Source organism: Eublepharis macularius, chromosome 13 (genome assembly GCF_028583425.1).
Source record: "Eublepharis macularius isolate TG4126 chromosome 13, MPM_Emac_v1.0, whole genome shotgun sequence".
NCBI classification, from domain to species: domain Eukaryota; kingdom Metazoa; phylum Chordata; class Lepidosauria; order Squamata; family Eublepharidae; genus Eublepharis; species Eublepharis macularius.
In genome coordinates, this window is record NC_072802.1 from 57,289,580 (window position 1) to 57,309,338 (window position 19,759).

The following is a 19,759-nucleotide window of genomic DNA, read 5'->3' on the forward strand; positions in this document are numbered from 1 at the left end:
GACCAAAAGATAAACCTAACAACGATTACCTTACAGCAGCCTTCGGTATGGAGCCATAGACCAATGAGCTGAGGCCTCGATAAAGCCCTTTGATGCCATGGCCTTTGACAGTCTGCGACACGCAGTCCACTGAAAATAGCAGGGGGAAGGGGAGGAGAGGGAACATATGTTATGTTCCAGCATACACGAGTACCAGACATTACTAGGTGGAGCAGAAAAGATCCAATGGGCGAAAAGGACAATTCTTGCAATATCCTGTATCAGTGGCTCTTAAACTGAATACAGCCCACAAAGTAACAACATTCATGCCAACTGATCCCAGTTACCAGGGAAAGTTCTGATTTTCTGGGACTCATCCAGTGTCATGTGTTGATTACAGCATCAGATTAGGATATGGAAGAACCAGGTTCCAATTCCCACTCTGCCATGGAAGCTTGTTGGGCGACCCTGGGCCAATCACATACCTCTAATCCTAACCTACCTCACAAGAATGTTGTGAGAATACAAGGGAGGAGAGACGCTGCTTTGGGTCCCCATTGAGGAGAAAGGGATATAATGAAATTAATAAACCGCTGCTTATTTTAGTCTTTGAAAGGTGTTCGTGAAAACTTTTTTAAATTTTTTTTATTATTATTCATTTCAACATTTGTGAAAACTTTTGGTGCTTGGTGGTCATTCATCAGTGTCCAACTCCCTTCCTCTAAAAGTAAAACACAGTGAATGTATCTCCTCTTTGGGGCACATGCATATAAATATATGTGCATGCACACTAATGTATCATGCAGTGAATAGCCCAACACTTCACATACTGTAGCTGCAAAGGTGTATTTGAGATAATCCGTTTTAGAAGAACTACATTTTTCTAGCATCTCTCTATCAAGAATGCACATCTCCCTTGTAAAGAAAAAAAATTGTTTCAAGATTGAAACGCCACATTTTGATGCCACTAGGAGCCCTGTATGTCGTGTCTGCCCTGCCCAAGCAGACATTATTATTTAAAACTCAGTGAAGCATATTAGACACTATTTTAGGACCTAACGACACGTGAGGAGATCTGTTTGTGCAGCAAAATAGAATTCCAGGCTACTGTCTTTTTTCCAAATAAATGGAACCAACCAACCTGGGGTCAGGCCTACCCGAGGAAATTTTTTCTCCTATAAAATCCTTCCAGTTATTGATGTTTTCAACAGAAACCTCTCTCCACCTCTGAAAGAATAAAATGTGCAAATCCCTAAAGAAGCCTAACCTCCTTCCAGCTTTTTTTGCTTGGAAAACTAACATCAGATCCTGTATTTGGGTTTTTTTTTTAAGACTACAGTGAAAATACACTGAGTTTAAATTCTTTTAACAGTAAAACACTTTTGAGTTTTATAAGGAAAATGGTCCATGACTAGATTCAATAACTGCACCTTGAAATAATGGCGAGAACCTATCCAACCTTGACCAAAAAAAAATCCCCTCAGCTAAGCCCTGGTGAATGTTTTCTTGAGGAAAAAAATTCTAGAAAAATCTGTTAACAACCTTATCAACAGCTCCTATATTTAAAAAGCTCTCCCTAAATTTAGCCTAAAAATTCTGCTCTCTCCGGCTCGACTTTCCCCCGCATCTTATTAATAGATGGGGCAAACAAACTTCTCTTTCTGACATTTCAAAAAACATTTATACTGTCAACATATCCCCCATCCACCCCCTTCAATATTCTTTTCTCTTGTCTAAATATAGCCTCTTCCATCAGCCTTTCCTAAGAGGACTGGTCTTCTACAGACATTTATCATCATTGTAACTACCCTCTGTAGCTTTTTCCATTCAATCCTGCTTCTTGCAACAGTCACGGTGTACAATAAAGGAAGATACAAAAACGGGAGCTTTGACAGGCCTTAATCATTAATACCTTGATCCAATTTTCTGGGCTCTTCCTATCTCTTTTACATAACATATAGATTCAAGCAATCCAATTTTCTGTTCCAAGGGGAATTCTGCAACCTGCATCAACAACACAGATTTGCATCATGTCTGCTGGCCTTACTATTCATAAGGTGGGGCAAAGGATACTGAAACCCCTCTAGGTTTCCCAAACTCCAGGTGGAGCCTGGAGTTCTCATAGAATTACAATAGTGATCCCATTCTGGGGGGGCAGGGAATCCCCCACTCCCAGCCTCCGTCCCCCTGCCATGTCTCATCTAGCTGGGGAAGAAGACAAGGGTCAGAGTGGGGGAAGCAGTGGGACGGGTCAACAATCCCTTGGAGCGCTTCCATGCTGTGCCGGGAATAACATCATTCCCAGTACAATGCAAACAGCAGGATCACACCAGGGGCTGATTTGCCAAAAATCAATCCCCAACACCAAGGGGTAAGTACTCCCGTTGCACCCCTCTCCTAATTTGAGTCCCAGAGGACCCAGCAACCCTAAATTACAATGATCTCTAGAGTACAGCAATCAGTTCCCCTGAAGAGAATGACCGCTTCATGGGGCAAACTCTATGGTATACCACAGAGTCTAGGAAAAGCTGAAGTCTCTCTCCACTGCCTCCAAATTTCCAAGAATTTCCCAAGTCAGAGCTGGCAATCCTAAACCCCACCTAAAAAAACCAGCAACCTATTTTTCAGCAGACATTGCCGATACACTTCATATTTTCACAATCATAACAGCTAGAAACTTTTTTTTTTAATTTAAACCGATATTCAGGAAGGTGAATGATACATAAGATGGGCTCTTTTATAATCTCATATGGCATGGAACAGGGCAGGCTGCAACATTTTAATCAACATGACCAGTCAATGGAAGCTTTCACTGAGAAATCAATTCTTCTCCAGTCCCCATTAATCAGTGGGGCCAAAAACCTTGAGCTGATGACTCCTGAACAGTCAAACAGATCTTCCAGCTCTTTTCTTTCCCTACTCAGTTACACACAAAAAAAGGACATTTAGCACTTCCAGATCCCTTTCAAAGCTGGCAGAAATTTCAGCTAAGAGGCCAACAGCTTTCCTTCCAACAGTTAGAATCAGAGTAACTGAAGCCATCAGAGCTTAGCTAGAATCAGCACAGCTGTCTCTTTTAAGCCAGCATCTTCATAACATCAGTAGAACATAAATGGTTTTGCCAACCTTCAGTTGGTGTCTGGAGTTCTCCCAGAATTACAACTGATCTTCAGACTACAAAGATCAGTACCACTGAAAACAATGGCAGCTTTGGAGGGCAGCCTGTATGGTTTCAACATTCCCTGCTGAACTCACTCCCTTCCTCAAACTCCATCCTTCCTAGACTCCACACCCAAATCTCCAGGAATATCCAGACCAGGAGCCCTTCACCCCTCAACATAACCTTGCACCAGGGAAACACGCCATATTTGCTAAAAGCATTTTTTTCAAAACTGACCTAAGGCACTGTGGTGAAATGGGGCCTTTCCTACCACTGGTAAACCTTGCTCTGCCTACCCCTCCCTTTTCACCTCTGGCCAGGCACCTGAAGGGGCTGTCTCCCTTTCCTGTCTCCAGGTAGTAGCTGCCACCACTGTCCCTGTATGGCGTCCTTGTTAGGCAGGACAGCCTCCTAACCTCTCTCCTCTGCTAGTGGGCCCAAGCGGTTGGGGGACTATGTGGAACAGAAGAGCTTTCTTCCTTCATAAATTCCAAAACTCATTTATTTAACTTCTAACTATTCACAGGCAAATATACAGTGAACGGAAGGAATAATAAAACCTAAACAGAAACCCCTACTCTATCTCCCTCATGCCCTAATGAGATGTTGTGTAGGGCAGGCCCGATCCTTTTATACCTGGGGTTACACTAGAGCTACCTCTCCCCTCAGAGCCATCTCTCCCTCCACTCTCCAGCCACCAACTGTCAACTTCCAACTCCAACTGACTCGCTCTCCCTCCAATCACATTCTACTCCACAAACAGAATGGCGTTTCTCCACAGGAACACTGCACGACAATTTTTATTTACTGTATTGCCTCACGCTTAAGAGAAACTGCACAGTCCATCAGGAGCTTTCATTGTAGCTTTGTAAAATGTAAATGTATTTTCAGTTCAATCTGACAAAACATACCAATGGCAAAGCCAAGATGCATTGGTAGTTTAATTTTTAAATATTCCAATATGTCCAACAGTTCAGGCGCATGTAAACAATATACATAGGCATGCTAAAGGTGGTGGTGGTGGAGGAGAGTGCCTTCAAGTCATAGCTGACTTATGGCGAACCCTGGTGGAGTTTTCATGGCAAGAGACTAACAGAAGTGGTTTGCCATTGCCTGGCTCTGCAGTCCTGGTCTTCGCTGGAGGTCTCTCATCCAACTACTAACCAAGGCCGAACCTGTTTAGCTGCTGAGATAATACATAGAGAAGCCGTGTCTCTAAACAGAACTCTCATTGTCAGTTGATAGCCCTAAATATTTTATCCTCACACGTGAGCCATTTTTCCAGTCAGCAAGAAAATTCAGAACTATGAGTGCGCTCCCTAGCATAAGGAGCTGGAGGGGGAAAAATGGGGAGCTTCTCAAAATGCTTAGTCACATTGCAAGTCTGTGGCCTCACTTAATTTTGAAATCCAGTTTATGGGATACTGTTTCTATTTCATTGTTCTTTAATTATGTGATCCAGTTTGATTGCATTGTTCATTATTTATATTACTCTGGCCTTCATCGCACTGCTTTTAACTCATAGTCAGGAATGCCAGGCCACCACCTGGCACCTCCGGGAACTTCAGGGGTGGGGTAAGAGGCAATACATTAATGTCACATCCAGCCAAAAACCCAGACGCGTTGGCTGATGATGCTCTGGAAGCTCTATGGTAGTACCACAGGGTTTCCAGAGTGTTGGTTGACGCACTGAAGCCACATCTGGGTCTTTGGCCTGATGTGACATTGATGAGTCATTCACCACTATGTCCATCCCCCACTGTTCTCTTACCAGCCTGAAGGCAAGAGCGGGTGGGAGAGCCCGACTTACAGGAAAATACCCATCAGAAGTAGGCATGTAACATGCCTGCTTATAATCTTATGTCTCAATAAGAAAAGTGGTCAATGAATGACATAAATAAATCTGCACAGTGCACACACAGACAAATGGGGTGGCGTAACAGATTGAACCACTTCCAAGTACTGGGGGGGGGGTCATTTTGAATGATTTACCATGTTAAAAAATACCAGCTTCCTTGGAAGTACAAGACTACCACCAGTAGGGAGGAAAGGTCTGGTCTAGCCAGGCTTCTGCTGCATTAGCTTTCTATCTGTAGAAAGGTTGCTTCTCCTCACAATGGTAGTATGAAGAAATGTAACTCCCCACGGTCAATCTGCAGTGGTACAGTCCATGCTACCACACTGAACAAAATGGTAGAGGTTTTATTGGTGCAACTCCACCCAACCTTGGGTTGTTTGTTCAGATCTACCTGTTAAAGACCATCCAACAGATGACTCACAAGGTCTCCTTTGGAGGCTGCAATTCTCAAAATCTGGTGGTTTGAGGTCCCTCACAGACAACTGTCCTCACATTAAATTTGCCATCTAACATCTACAACCATTTGGGATCCACTTATCATTTGGCCACGCAGTAAAGGAGATTTAGGAAAGCAAGGGTGGAGCAAAACCCACTTCAAGAAGCAGCTGCACACCCCTACAGACCCAGGCAGAGGGCAGCAGTCAACTTGATGTAAGTTTCTAAGCAGCTCGCCAGAGGCACATCATTGTCTGTCTCCACCAGAGATTCTCTTGTGGTTACAAAATTGAGGAGCCCAGTATTCCTCCTGCCAAGCCAGAGATCTTTGGAAAAAGCCAGGCTATACACGGCCACCCTGCCTTTAGCACATATTCATTCCAATCGCTCCGTAACAACATGCACACACACACACACACACACACACACACACACACACACGAGCTTGAGTGCAGCATGTGAACAGCACCAGCTCCACTTCACAGACCTGCCTTCTTCAAGCTTGGCTCTGGCACAATTTTATTGGGACACCCTATCCTTCCTGATCACTCCACCCATCTCCCTTGCTGCCTCTCTCACATCAGTGGCTATCTTCACATCAGCTGATCTGAGGCAACATGGCAGGGAGAGATCCGGCATCCGATATTGAGCAGTACAAGACACTGCAGCACAGCGTGTACAGCAACAGAAGGTTACAAATCCTGTCTCCTCCAGCCAAGCTGGAACTCTGCCACCCTCTTTACTGATTCAGCTAAGCAACCCTCTCTAGAGTATGACTCATCAATTTCTGTCTCCTGTGCAGGAAGCCTCTTTCCCTTCCTACTATCACATGGCGTGTATGCGACTGGCCAGGTGAATTATGGGGCGGCAGACAGCTTGCTCAAAAGAAGGAACTTAATGGACCAAGAATACAACATGTCCCAGGTTAATGATACAAGAACAGGGTGACCTGGGAGAGCGTTTGAATGGGACTTCCGCTTCAGGCAGCCATTCTTTCAGAAAATATGGTACCCCAATAAGCTTTCCTTGGAGAAGATTCAGTAGATAGGATTTGAGACAACGTGCAAATGTAGAAGAGGCCGTAGTTCAATGACAGAGCCCCTGTTTTGCAAGCAGAAGGCCCCAGTTCAGTCTCAAGCCAGGGATCTTGGAGACTTTTTGCCTTCCTCTAGGCATGGGGTGCTGCAGGGGTCACTAGGGGAAGTGCGTGGGGAGACAGCTATGAATTTCCTGCATTGTGCAAGGGTTGGACTAGATGACCTTTGGGATCACTTCCAGCTCTATGTTTCTATCTCCTGTAAAAAGTAAAATCTCAGATACTAGGGCTGGAAAAGCTCCTTTCTTGGACAGCTGCTGCCAGAGTGACCAATACTGGCTAGCTGGGCCAATAGTCTGATTCAATATAAGGCAACTTTGCATCTTCATAGATCCTATAGTCACAACAACCCTGTGAGGTCAGTTAGGTACAGAAAGGTAGGAAACTTCATGGCTGAGTAGACAGCGAAATGTAGGACTCCTAGTCTAACCTCGCACCACCCTAGCTTAATTCCCACAGTCACTCAGACAATGCAGAGATCCATGGATTTTCAGTCTGACACCCACGGCCAGACCAAACACTTACCAATGCCTTTGTAGCGTGGAGGGTTAGCTTTTTCATCCAACTGAAGCTGAGTTTTCACGTATTCTGTGGGGAATGTAATGCAGATCTCAATGCCACCAGCAATGCCACCTAAGGATGCAAGAAAGGAAACCAAAATATCACCTCTGAAGAAGACAGCACTGACTCTTGAAAGCTTGCACTCTGAAAACCTTGTTGGTCTCTAAGGTGCCACTGGACTCAAAATATCACAACGGCAGCTTTGTTTGCAGTGCTACAGTGCTTGTGTATCAGTGCCACAAAACTCTTAGGGGCATTATAAGCAACAAGCTGCAGGGAACTGTTCACTTAGAAACAGTGCGCCAAAAGCACATGCAGCAGTTATTATTACTGTTTTTATTTAAAAATTGTTCCCCCAATTTTCTGCCTGGAAGAAAAAAATAGGATATTCCCCTCCCACCCACTAAGAAACAGGAATGTAGATTACAAATATTTAGGGGGGGAAAATGTTGAGGAATGTGTCTAGAAAGCGAGATCTTTTCTGGGACAACTGAGTGGGCAGATCAACATGGTACGGATGCAGTGTCAAAAAAATATATCACAAAACGTACTATATAACGAAACTAGCCATGGCACCTTTGGAAGGCCATAAAGACATCATCTATCGAGGACAAGTGGCTCTCTCCTAAAGAGATTTCAAACGAACACTCACAAGCCCCAACATCAGTTCAGAAAACCAGTACTCCCTTTTTATATAAGGTAAAGGTAGTCCCCTGTGCAAGCACCGAGTCATTACTGACCCATGGGGGGAAGTTGCATCATGACGTTATCTTGGCAGACTTTTTGTTACGGGGTGGTTTGCCATTGCCTTCCCCAGTCATCTACACTTCCCCCCCAGGAAACCGGGTACTCATTTTATCGACCTCGGAAGGATGGAAGGCTGAGTCAACCTTGAGCCGGCTGCCTGAACCCGGCTTCCGCCAGGATCGAACTCAGGTCGCGAGCAGAGCTTGAGCTGCAGTACTGCTGCTTACCACTCTGCGCCATGGGGATCTATCCCTTTCTACATACAAGGAACTATTTGCATAAAAGAATATTTAGTCATGGGAGCCTCCATTATAGGTCTTGTTGCCGTTGAGGTGATGATGAGCATGTATCTGCGCGCACACCAGCACAACATTCAATAATGGCCAAGCAGGAGGAGAAATCAACTTGTTCTTTTCTTTCCTACCAGCCAGGTGAAAATAAAGGACTATTCCTCATTTACTTTACAGGGCTGATGCACAAATTTATCCTTAAGTAACCGAGTTCCAGAACGATCCATATTCCAGACAGTCACGTCTGTCCTCATCTTCTTTCACATCCATTGGGAGAAAAATGCTTGCCAGCAGTCTTTTTCTAACCATTTCTTTCTTCATGATCAGCTCCACGCTGGCTTCTTTCCACGCCTTCCAGTTTCTAAACTAACCCTCAACACCTCCCCTGCCCCGAAATTCTACCTTTTGCAAATAAAAGCAGACTGGCTTGAAAAAGTTTAAGCCAGAAATGTGATGCTTGAAGGTTGCAAAGAAACAAGTAATATAGGACCCCAAACGGACCACAAGGAGGATTCATGTAGCCTGGAAAAGTTACCCTGAAGAGTCTGTGAGGATGAGGGAGGGAAAAGGCAATGGAAGCACACAGAGGCGGCTTTGGAGTATTCTCCTTGGGAAAAGGCATGGGAGGCGGAAGAGACGAGGGCCGTTTCCATACGTCTTACCTGTCTGCGGAACATTGTGCGAAGGACCTGGAAGACACCGTCTTCTCGTGTGAAATCATGCCAGGAAAACACTGTTATCTGGGAGTTTCCCGCAGAACTCCCAGATAACAGCGTCTTCCTGGCGCGATTTTGCGCAAGAAGACGGTGTCTTCCGGGTCTTTTGTGTGAAGTTCCGCAGGCAGGTGAGACGTGTGGAAACGGCCAAGGAGAAAGATTAACCAGCAAGACACAGAATTTTGCCTTATGAGATTAGACAGGGAAAGGGATAAAAGACAGAATTGACAAGGCACCAAAGAAGAGACTAGGATGCAAAGACTACAAAGGCAGTCTGTATCCCGTAGAAAAGAGCAAGAGTCCAATAGCACCTATAAGCTCATAACCTACCACAAATTTGTTCGTCTTATAGGTGCTACTGGACTCTTGCTCTTTTCTACTGCTACGGACAGACTAACATGGCTACCCATCTTAAGTCTGTATCCAGAATAGTAAAATGGAACTTCCAGAGGCAACAATCTTCTTGAGTACCAGACGCAGAGTACAAAACAGGGAGTGAGAAACTGAACTGCAGCTGCAGCCCTCTCCACCAGTTGTGACTGGGCCCTTCTCTTTTGTAGCAGGCTACTGAAGAAACCAAATATGCCTGTTAAAAAACCAGTGTGGGTTTGGGTGTAGGGGGAAGTTAAACTTGGCCCTTTCTGTTTATGGTCTGAATTGGGAGGAAGCAACAAACTAGCAGAAAGTCTGTCTTGCAGTGAATCCCAATCTGAGATAAGGAGAGTAACAAGGAAATTAGGTAGAAAGATTTTTTTTTTAAAGTTTGCCCTCCTGCACTTTTTCAAGCCATCTCATCTTAAAACTTGAATGAGTGGGTGGGGAATAGCAGGGTAGAACCATGACTAGCCCAAGACCACTTCCAGGCCCTGTTTGAAGAAGAGGGGCTGTGGCTCAATGGTAGAGCCCCTGCCTAGTATGGAGAAGATCCCAGGTTCAAGATTCAGCATCTCCGATTAAAGGATCTGGCCGTAAGAGATGTGAAAAGATGCCTGAGACCCTGAAGAGCTGCTGCCAGTCTGAGTAGACATCACTGGCCTGATTCAGTAAAGCAGCTTTGTGTGTTCATGGTAAAAAAAGGTAAAGCACCGAGTCATTACTGAACCATGGGGGGACGTCACGTCCCGACGTTTTCTTGGTAGACTTTTTGTTATGGGGTGGTTTGCCATTGCCTTCCCCAGTCATCTACACTTTACCCCCAGGAAACTGGGTGCTCATTTTACCAACCTCAGAAGGATGGAAGGCTGAGTCAACCTTGAGCCGGCTTCCTGAACCCAGCTTCCGCCAGGATCAAACCCGGGTCGTGAGCAGAGCTTGTACGGCAGTACTGCAGCTTACCACTCTGTGCCACGGGGCTCTTCGTATGTGCTCATGAGCATCACCAAAACTTAGCTGTTGGTCTGATCCAGCAAAGCAATTCTTCCATCCAATACATGAAGCTGCCTTATGCAAAGTCAAGTTCATTGACTTCAATATTGTCTACTATGAGAGGCGGCAGATCTCCTGGATATCAGAAAATGAAGTTTTCACTTCACTTATGATCCTTTAACTGTTGATGCCAGAGACTGAACCTGGGATCTTCGGCATGCAAAGCATGCCTTCCGCCACTGAGACATGTCCCTTTGTATGTTATGTTCTTAGGATGAAAATTCCCAGAATTTTAAGTGTGATACAGAGACCTCAGGGAGGAAGGTAAAGGGCATCCACTCCTGGGTGAGCTAAGAGTAGAGGTCTAGACTCAATCTGCTCCACAGTGGCAGATCAAGCCAGCATGGAATGGCATTGGAATACTGATCACCCAAAGGTGGATGAATCATTCATATCGGATTTATACCATTTCTGAGTTTGAAATTCTGGTGCATCTGCATTAAGCACACTGGAACCAAGAATGTCTCTACACAAGTGTAGTGTCTCTACACGTCTTGGTGCATGTTTGTCAAGTGAAGGGAGATGCAATCTTAGTCAGGAAGTATAGTTTAAAAAGACAGAGCATGCAGAGATCACTCCTCAGAGGATTTGTCACCTGCCAGAAGGCTCTGTCAATTTCACCTCTCTAGTCTAAAACTGTGTGGGTTTGCAACCAAAGGGCAGCAAGGAATGGAAGTAGGCTGGAGCTGCCTTCCAGAACCAGGCTTGGACCTGGAGAGGTATAATGGGGCTGAAGTTTCCCTTCTGGCTTTTCACAGCCCCTTCACACAGCTCCAGTATATAGCAAAGCCTTTGCCCTGCTGCTGGCTCTGTCTTTTAAAACTACCATTCCCGGCTACCATTGCATCTCCTGACACGTGTTTTTCATGCGTCAGATGTCTCGTGTAGAGAGACTCCATGACAGCTGGTTTCGCCAAGCCATCTAGGTCCATTTACTACAAGAAAATTGAAAGCTGCAAAGTAAACAAGAGATCAGCTCCAGTCCAGCACAGCTGATGCCCAGGTTAATGCAGCCCTCAGTCTCTGAATTCTTTTGAGGCACAAACCACCCTCACCTGCAGCATCGGAACTCCCTGATTTACATGGAGAGAGAGAGAGAATATTATCAAGGGGCCAAAGCAGATCTCCAAGGGACTCCAACCAATACAATGGAGATGACACAAGGAAAGATCCCCCCCCGCATTTAAAAAATGTATTTACTGCCTATCTAAACCATATGCATAACTAGTTCAGAACTGGATCAGAACTGCATGGAGAGGGGGGTTTAAGCTTCTCCCCCACACTCCATTTTTCTGACCTTAAATGACCCTTGTAAGGACATTTACATGCCATCCAAGAGTACATGTGGTTTCCCCCACAGGGGTGTGCAGCAGTTAAAATGTCAGACTAGGATCTGGGAGACACAGGTTTGAATCACCACTCTTTTTTTTTTTTTTTAAAAAAAATTTTTATTGGGTTAGAACATTAATATTTTTACATTCCATTACATTCAATTTTCCCCTAATTTTTCGTTTCTAACCCCCTCCCTTTCCCCCCCTTTTGTTGACTTCCAACAGCTTTCCCACCCTCTGTCCCTTTTCCCTTACTTCTATTAACTTCCTCTGTCTAAAACAAATATATATTCTCCATTATATTAAGCAGTACATCTTTAACTCTTTTACTTATTATACATCCAAACTATACTTCTTTAGATAAACAATTAGATAAACAATTTATCCCATTTTCCAGTTTTAAATATTTCTATATATCATAAACCATAAAAATTTCCCACATTTAAATCAAACAATTTGATTTGTTCTCTATATATTAATCATTTCTTCTTTTTATAGTATTTCTATATAACTCATCACATAATCAGTCGTTTTAACTCTTCTATACATTCAGTTTGGTGCATATAAGTCTTATCAAGTAATAAAAAAAAAAAAAATATTGTTAATTACTCAATCCTCATGTTTAAACCGTTAACTATTCTCTATCAATATTCTATCAATTAACCTTTACATAACTATATATATCTCAATCAATTAATTAATCTAACTGCTTATAAATTCACATTTCTCTTCCTCCCCCGGTAAAGTCACCCCTCTCTTTTATACTTTTATTGTACTTCAGTAGTTCTCAAACTGCCACAGTTTTCCTCCCACCTCCCACTTCTTCTCCAGATATTGTTTCAGCTTCTCCCAGTCTGTGTTAAACTGCCCTGAGTCCAGATCTCTCAGTTTTCTTGTCATCTTATCCATTTCAGCCATATACAGCAATTTGTAGATCCAATCTTCAATAGTTGGCACTTCTTGTACTTTCCATTTCTGCGCATACAAAAGTCTAGCTGCTGCAGTCATATAAAATATCAACGTCCTATGATGGGCTGGAATTCCCTCCATTCCCAAGTTTAGCAGCAGGAGTTCTGGGTTCTTATTTATTTGAAACTGTAAAATTTCACTCATTTCTCTTATTATTTCCCCCCAGAACTGCCTAGCTACCTCACACGACCACCACATATGATAGAGGGAGCCCTCATGCTTCCTACATTTCCAGCATTTATTAGAAGTGTTCAAGTTCCCTAGCGCAATCTTCTTTGGTGTCATGTACCAACGATAAATCATTTTGAAAATGTTCTCTTTAATATTAATACATGTCGTTGTCTTCATTGTAGTTTTCCACAAGTATTCCCATGCCTCCATTGTTATTTCTTTATTAAAGTTTATAGCCCATTTCACCATTTGTGTTTTAACTATCTCATCCTCGGTATACCATTTCAACAGTACTTGGTATACCTTGGATATTCTTTTCTTGTCTTCTTTAAGAAGGGTCTGCTCTAGTTCCGAGTTCTCTGTTCGTATGCCCCCTTTTGCAGAATCCGAATTATATAAGTCTCTAATCTGTCTGTACTGGAACCAATCATAGTTAGGTGATAGTTCCTCTTGCGTCTTTATTCTAAGTTTAGATGCTTCAGTTTTAGTTATTTCTTTGTACGTTAAACATTGTTGTTCATTATCAACAGCTCTCGGATCTATCACCTCGTATGGAACCACCCACCAGGGGGTTCCTTCTTGTAGGTAAATTCTGTACTTCTTCCAGATTGTATATAAACTTCTCCTTACAAAATGATGCAGGAACATCGAGTTGACCTTTACTTTGTCATGCCATAAGTATGCGTGCCATCCAAAAATTTTTTTATATCCCTCTAGGGCTAATAGTTTCTTATTCTTTAATGTCATCCACTCTTTTAACCAAACTAGGCAGATTGCATCATGATAAAGTCTCAGGTTGGGCAGTTGCATTCCGCCTCTTTCCTTTGCATCTTGTAGAACTTTTACTTTCACTCGAGGCTTCTTGCCTGCCCAAACAAAATCTGATATTTTCCTCTGCCATTTTTCAAATTGTTTAGAGTCTCTGATGATTGGTATTGTCTGTAGCAAAAACATTACTCTTGGTAACACATTCATCTTAACTGCTGCAATCCTGCCCAGCCATGACAAATTCAGTCTATTCCATTTAATCAAGTCTCTCTCTATCTGAGTCCATAATTTTTCATAATTGTTCTTGAACAAATCTATATTTTTTGCAGTCAGCTCAACTCCCAAATATTTCACCTTACTAGTTACTTCACAGTCCGTTATTTCCATTAACAATTGTTGTTTCTGCTTAGTCATATTTTTGCATAATATCTTTGACTTCTTTTTATTAATGAAGAAACCTGCCAAGTCACCAAACTCCTTGATCTTATCTATCACTTTTGGCATGTTCTCCAATGGATCTTCTACAATTAACATTATGTCATCTGCAAATGCTCTAACCTTGTATGAATAGTCCTTTATTTTTATTCCTCGTATTTCCTCATCTTGTCGTATTTGTATCATCAGAATCTCCAATACTAAAATGAACAACAATGGAGATAACGGGCAACCTTGTCTTGTTCCTTTACTAATCGTCAATTTCTTGGTCAGTTCATCATTCACTACAATTGCTGCAGTCTGGTCTCTATAAATTTCTTTAATTGCTCTGATGAATCTTTCTCCCAGTTGTAGCTTTTCCATAGTGGCAAACAAAAAATCCCAGTTTAAATTGTCAAACGCTTTTTCAGCGTCTACAAAGAAGAAACCAACCTCTTTATCACAACGCTTGTCATAGTATTCAATAGCATTGATCACTGTCCTTAAATTGTCTCTTATTTGTCTGTCCGGCAAAAAGCCTGCTTGTTCTTCCTCTATGACTTCCGAGAGCCACCCCTTCAGTCTCTCCGCCAATATCTTCGCAAAAATTTTATAATCATTGTTAAGTAATGATATAGGCCTGTAATTTTTCACGTTAGTCAGATCTTGGCCCTCTTTTGGGATCAATGATATATTCGCTTCGCTCCAAGTGTCTGGAATTCTAGGTTTGAATCACCACTCTTGAAAGCTTGTGGGTATAAATGAAGTAAATAAACAGAGAGGTGTTCACCGTTTTACTTTAGTTAGGCATAATTTTTATTTCCTCATTGACAGAGACTAAAACATGAGAGACAAACCTGCATTCTTCAAGACCTCTAACATAAGTACACATTTTACTTTAAGAATGTTCCTCTTTCAAAATGTGCATTTCTTAGTATGCACTTGCTAAAACATAATGCATGAAGCAACACCACAAAGAAGGAAAAAATGTAGGCTATATAATGCTCTCTCTTTTTTAAAAGAAAGAAAACCTACAGAGAGCCAGGAAAATAATAGGAAGCGCCTTTCAGAAGCATTTTATGGGGGTTGCCATGCAAGCGTAAAAGCATTTGAAGTATTTCATATGCAGCAGCAACTGTCAGACAAAGAGAAAACAAACATATCCCAACAACCCACATCCCTGCCATAAGGCAAAAAGGCTTTTTTGAATGCACTAAGTATTGGGTAAAAGGTGAAGGTAGTCCCCTGTGCAAGCACCGAGTCATTACTGACCTATGGGGAGACGTCGCATCACGACGTTTTCTTGGCAGACTTTTGTTACGGGGTGGTTTGCCATTGCCTTCCCCAGTCATCTACACTTTACCCCCAGGAAACTAGGTACTCATTTTACTGACCTCAGAAGGATGGAAGGCTGAGTCAACTTTGAGCCGGCTACCTGTAGGTACCTTCCACTTTAAACCCAAACATAAACCTTGCCTGAGCCAAGACACACACAACACAGAGCTTCTCTCAATCTTTGGTTAAACTCTTAAATCTTCAAAATGAACTTTAAAAAACCTCCAGCCCTCTTGCTAAGGAAGACGTTCAAGTTCATACAGACTAGCAGTGTCTTCTATAAGTTCACATACCAGCTGCAAACAAGAAGAATCCCAGTTCTGATGGTTTTCCTCTGGTGGAGAGGAGGACAGCATATCCTCATAGGCTTTCAACCAAGCCACATTATTTCAAAAGGAAACTCACCAGGATTCTCCCCAGCGCAAGTCAGTAATGTTCCAGCAACCACTGAGAGCCACTGAAATTACACAAAGAGGAGCACATGAAGGGAGTGGCAATGTGAGCCGGAAAGCTGAGTTTTAAAAGAGATCAGAAGGCTTTGTCAACTTCCCCTCTCTGCAGAGCCAGGGAGACCGCTGCTCAGAGGGTTTGTTAATTTCCTCTTTGCCTCCTGAAGGCGCTGTCAGTTTCACCTCCCCTTCTAAGAGGCAAAGAGGAAATAAACAAACCTTCTGAGCAGCAATCTGTAGAGAGGGGAAACTGGCAAAGCCTTCAGATCTCTTTTAAAACTCAGCTTCCCAGCTAACATTGCAACTCCCTTCACGTGCTCCTCCTCATGTAATTTGCCTCTCGTAGCTTAGCTCTGAAGGTTTGGGAAGGCACACAGATCTGACAAACGTAAGCCACACTCAAAAAAGAGCCACTCCTGGGTTGTATATGTGCATATACACATATGCAGACAGTTTTCTTGGTGTATGACCACCTTCGTCAGGCCATGTTATCCCCCTGGCCATCAAGCAAGCTTCTTGAGTGGGGATTTGATCCCAGCTGGGTCTTCCAGGCCTATCTAGGCACACCAATGGCTATGCCTCACTGGCTTCTTTTCCTTCACCCTGGCAATACATTTCCTTTCTTAACTCATCTGCACTTTATCCCCAACCTGTCCATAGATCTGGCCTTGACCTATGTTGATCCAACTGCTTTCCTTGGTTATCGGGCCACACAAATTTTACATCTTGGTTTGTTCCGTTTTTCTCTTCCTGGCATAAAACTACTTTCCTTGGGCAACCATACAGCCACCTGGATTCTGAAAAAATGCATGCTTAGGAGTCCTGTTTATATCTGGGTCACCTAAGTCACTATTGCCTATTTTGAGCCCCTTAAGACAACTAGATTCTGCTGAACTCCCTGCAGAAGTAAACTGGAGGTAAAAGCAAAGTTTTGTCAAACCTCCGAAGAAAAAACTAGTTATGACCCAAATATGGGCTTTCGGGAACCACAGATCTCTTTGTCAGATGCATCTGGCAGGGAGAGCTGTGGTTATCGAAGGCCCATACTGCATTGGAATTGGATGGTCTAGCTGTTTGGCTTCTACAAACTAACAGGGCAAACTCCTTTGAAGCCAACTGATACACACACCAAAAGGAGATGTTTACATATACTAGCAAAGGAATGTTTTGATTGCTCCCCTCCCCTCCCCCCCTAATTGCCTCTTCTCTCTCCTGCTCTTCTGTATTTGGCCAGTCTCTGTATCAGGCATCTGACGAAGAGAACTTGATTCTCGAAAGCTTATGCTACAATAAAATTGGTTAGTCTTAAAGGTGCTACTGGACTCTTTTTGATTTTGCTAATATTTAAAAAGTTTGTCTCCAGAAGGTTGGAGATGTTCTCAAGAGAGTCTGTGGTTGTGCCCCCCCTTGAATGCACCAAGCGGGTGACCAGCTTAAAAAAGGAACTGCAACATTTATAACAACAACAACATTCGATTTATATACCGCCCTTCAGGACAACTTAATGCCCACTCAGAGCGGTTTACAAAGTATGTCATTATTATCCTCACAACAAAACACCCTGTGAGGTGGGTGGGGCTGAGAGAGCTCTGGAACAGCTGTGACTGACCCAAGGTCACCCAGCTGGCTTCAAGTGGAGGAGTGAGGAATCAAACCCGGTTCTCCAGATTAGAGTCCTGCGCTCTTAACCACTACACCACACTGGCTCTCATTATTCCACATAATGTCAAGGACACAACAGCTAAAATGGTATTTGAAAATAACCAACAGTGCTCTTATTACTAATGGAAGCGGCCAGCTCTAGAGCAAGGGCTATCTGGCTGTCTCGGCATCTGAACAGAAACGACTCTCGATGCAGCTTCTTCTTTTCACATCCAGCTGGGGTTCATACCCTCCCCAACAAGCCTGAAACCTGACCTAGCCCAGCAAGGAGAAACCACCACCACTACCAACGCGCACGGCATGCCTGCCAACCAGCCAAGAGCTATCCCCTCCTCCCCGCTTTTGTCATTCACAAGGCACATTACCAAGCATGACTCGGCATGAGAGAGGCACTCTGTCAGTGGTCATTGGCTGGCCAGCTATACACCCAGCCAACGCCCCAGTCAACAAAATTAAAAGGAAAGAGAAATCAGCTGTGCAGCCACAAGGCTCATAATGACAAAGCTGTCAGTGGGGAAAAATTCCGCGTATGCTGAAAATCCTATTAAATGAGAACTGGGCTTATGGGAATAGTGTTTCTAAACTAAGACGGCAAACGAAAACAAACCGAAGTACCTGACAGTTCATGCTTAAGGAAAAATGCAGGAATGATGAAGCCAAAAGTGTTCAGCACAGCTCTTAATAAATTATCTAGTGCACACACAAAAAAAGTACAGGCATGGGGAAAGGAGTTATGTCACCTGTCTCACATGACGTCATAAGCACTGTCGCCCATAGTGCTGATGTAACCAGAGTCTACACAGCTCTTAAGGTAAAGCGTGAGCTGGGCAGGGGCAAAAATGCTATTTCACCAATGGACGCAATTATCTACCATGAAATAAAATTGGGTTCCCCACAATAACCCAGTAACAGCCATACATGGTATGTGCCTAAAAAGATAATCTGTTTTGAGCTGCAAACTTGGTAGAAGATCACCTTAATTCCAGTCTCGCGCTCAACATGTAATGGGCAAGTATTGACTTCCAAAAATATTGATTTTTTTCTGCAATAATCTCTTCCCTTGCTATCATCAAATCAGAGTGGGGATTCTGGGGCTCCCGGCATGCCTTGTGCAACTTTGAACATGCCCTGTTCCCAATACCTGTGTGGGCAGGGAGAGGAGAACCAGATCTCCAAAATCTACCCTTTCTGAAAGGTACTTCCACTAATTTGTGAAGACAGACAACTAAAAAGCAGAAGCACACACACACACACACACACACACACACACACACACAGGTTACTACTAAATAGTTTCAGAAGCAGATACGTTTCACCAGCCTGTGCAGAAGAGCAGGAAATGATACACACACAAAAGCCCACAACTATTTTCCTCAGACTAAACCACTGTCACAAAGTACCACTCAGCCAACTGAAATCTTTGTAATAAAAGGACTTTGTGCACCACTCCCAGAGTCAAAAAAATCAGGTCTCCCTGAACACTAAAAAGGTAACTACTTAAAGTTACCTGAGAAACAGGTTTTGTACACACACACCCTGTCCTCAGCCTTAAAACGGCGCCAGCGCTCCTCTGCTGTTTTTCCAAAGCCTGGAGCATCGAAGCCAACCCAATCGAAGACCGAACAACACCCAATTCTAGGGTAACAGAACTTTCAACAAAGACCTCTGAACACAGCTCTATTTTCTGGCAAAATCCCCTCACATCAATCCAATTTGGCCTCCATTCCTGTCTGCTGATCCAGAAAGCATAGAAGTCCTATCTTTTGATTGCCTTGAATAACCCTCATTGTAGCAGCTATTTCAGTTTCTTCCTACACCACAACAATGCAATCCTTTATAATTTTTTAGAAGCTGAGGTTAGAAATCAACTGTTTTTGGTTTCACCAGACCATCCCAAGGGGCTGAGCTTGCCTTCAGAAGGAAAGGTACTCGATGAAGGTCAGAATATACACTTCTACCTGTATGGCAGAAGCTGCTTTGAGTGTGATCTGCAAAAACACAGTAACAAAACCTTTTAAATCACATCAACATACAAATAGATCTACAGTCCGACACAACCTATTTTGCCCAAGCTTAAAAGAGGAGTTCAGAGAACATGTGATGCTGTGTTAACAAAACAGCAGATCACTTTCATTCAACTGGATCCACTCCAAGGGCCTGGATCCAGAAGGTGCCACTGAACACAACAGCATTATCCATAAGTAGAACAGCATCTTCCAGTCCAACGCTGTGGTTCAGATCCAACCCATTATGACTAGCAGGTAGTGCTTTTCCCCCTAAAAGTCCTGGTTCTCCCCTCTTAGCCACATACTCCCTGAAAAAATGCCCAGCAAGTAGGGAAAGAGGTCATGTATTTATATGGTGTAAGTCAGTTTCATATATGTCACATCTTA

The 19,759-nt window shown here is 43.3% G+C and overlaps 1 protein-coding gene across 1 annotated transcript in view; it reads right to left on the bottom strand.

The window, feature by feature from the left end:
• Positions 1-19,759, bottom strand: part of SLC25A1 (solute carrier family 25 member 1) — a 52,336-nt gene that overhangs the window by 13,159 nt on the left and 19,418 nt on the right. Inside the window, exons 2-3 of the mRNA XM_054996175.1 lie at positions 7,054-7,161; positions 30-129 (exon numbers count right to left, since the gene is read on the bottom strand). Coding sequence (XP_054852150.1) covers positions 30-129; positions 7,054-7,161 — 208 coding nt within the window. The remainder of the gene's footprint in view (positions 1-29; positions 130-7,053; positions 7,162-19,759) is intronic.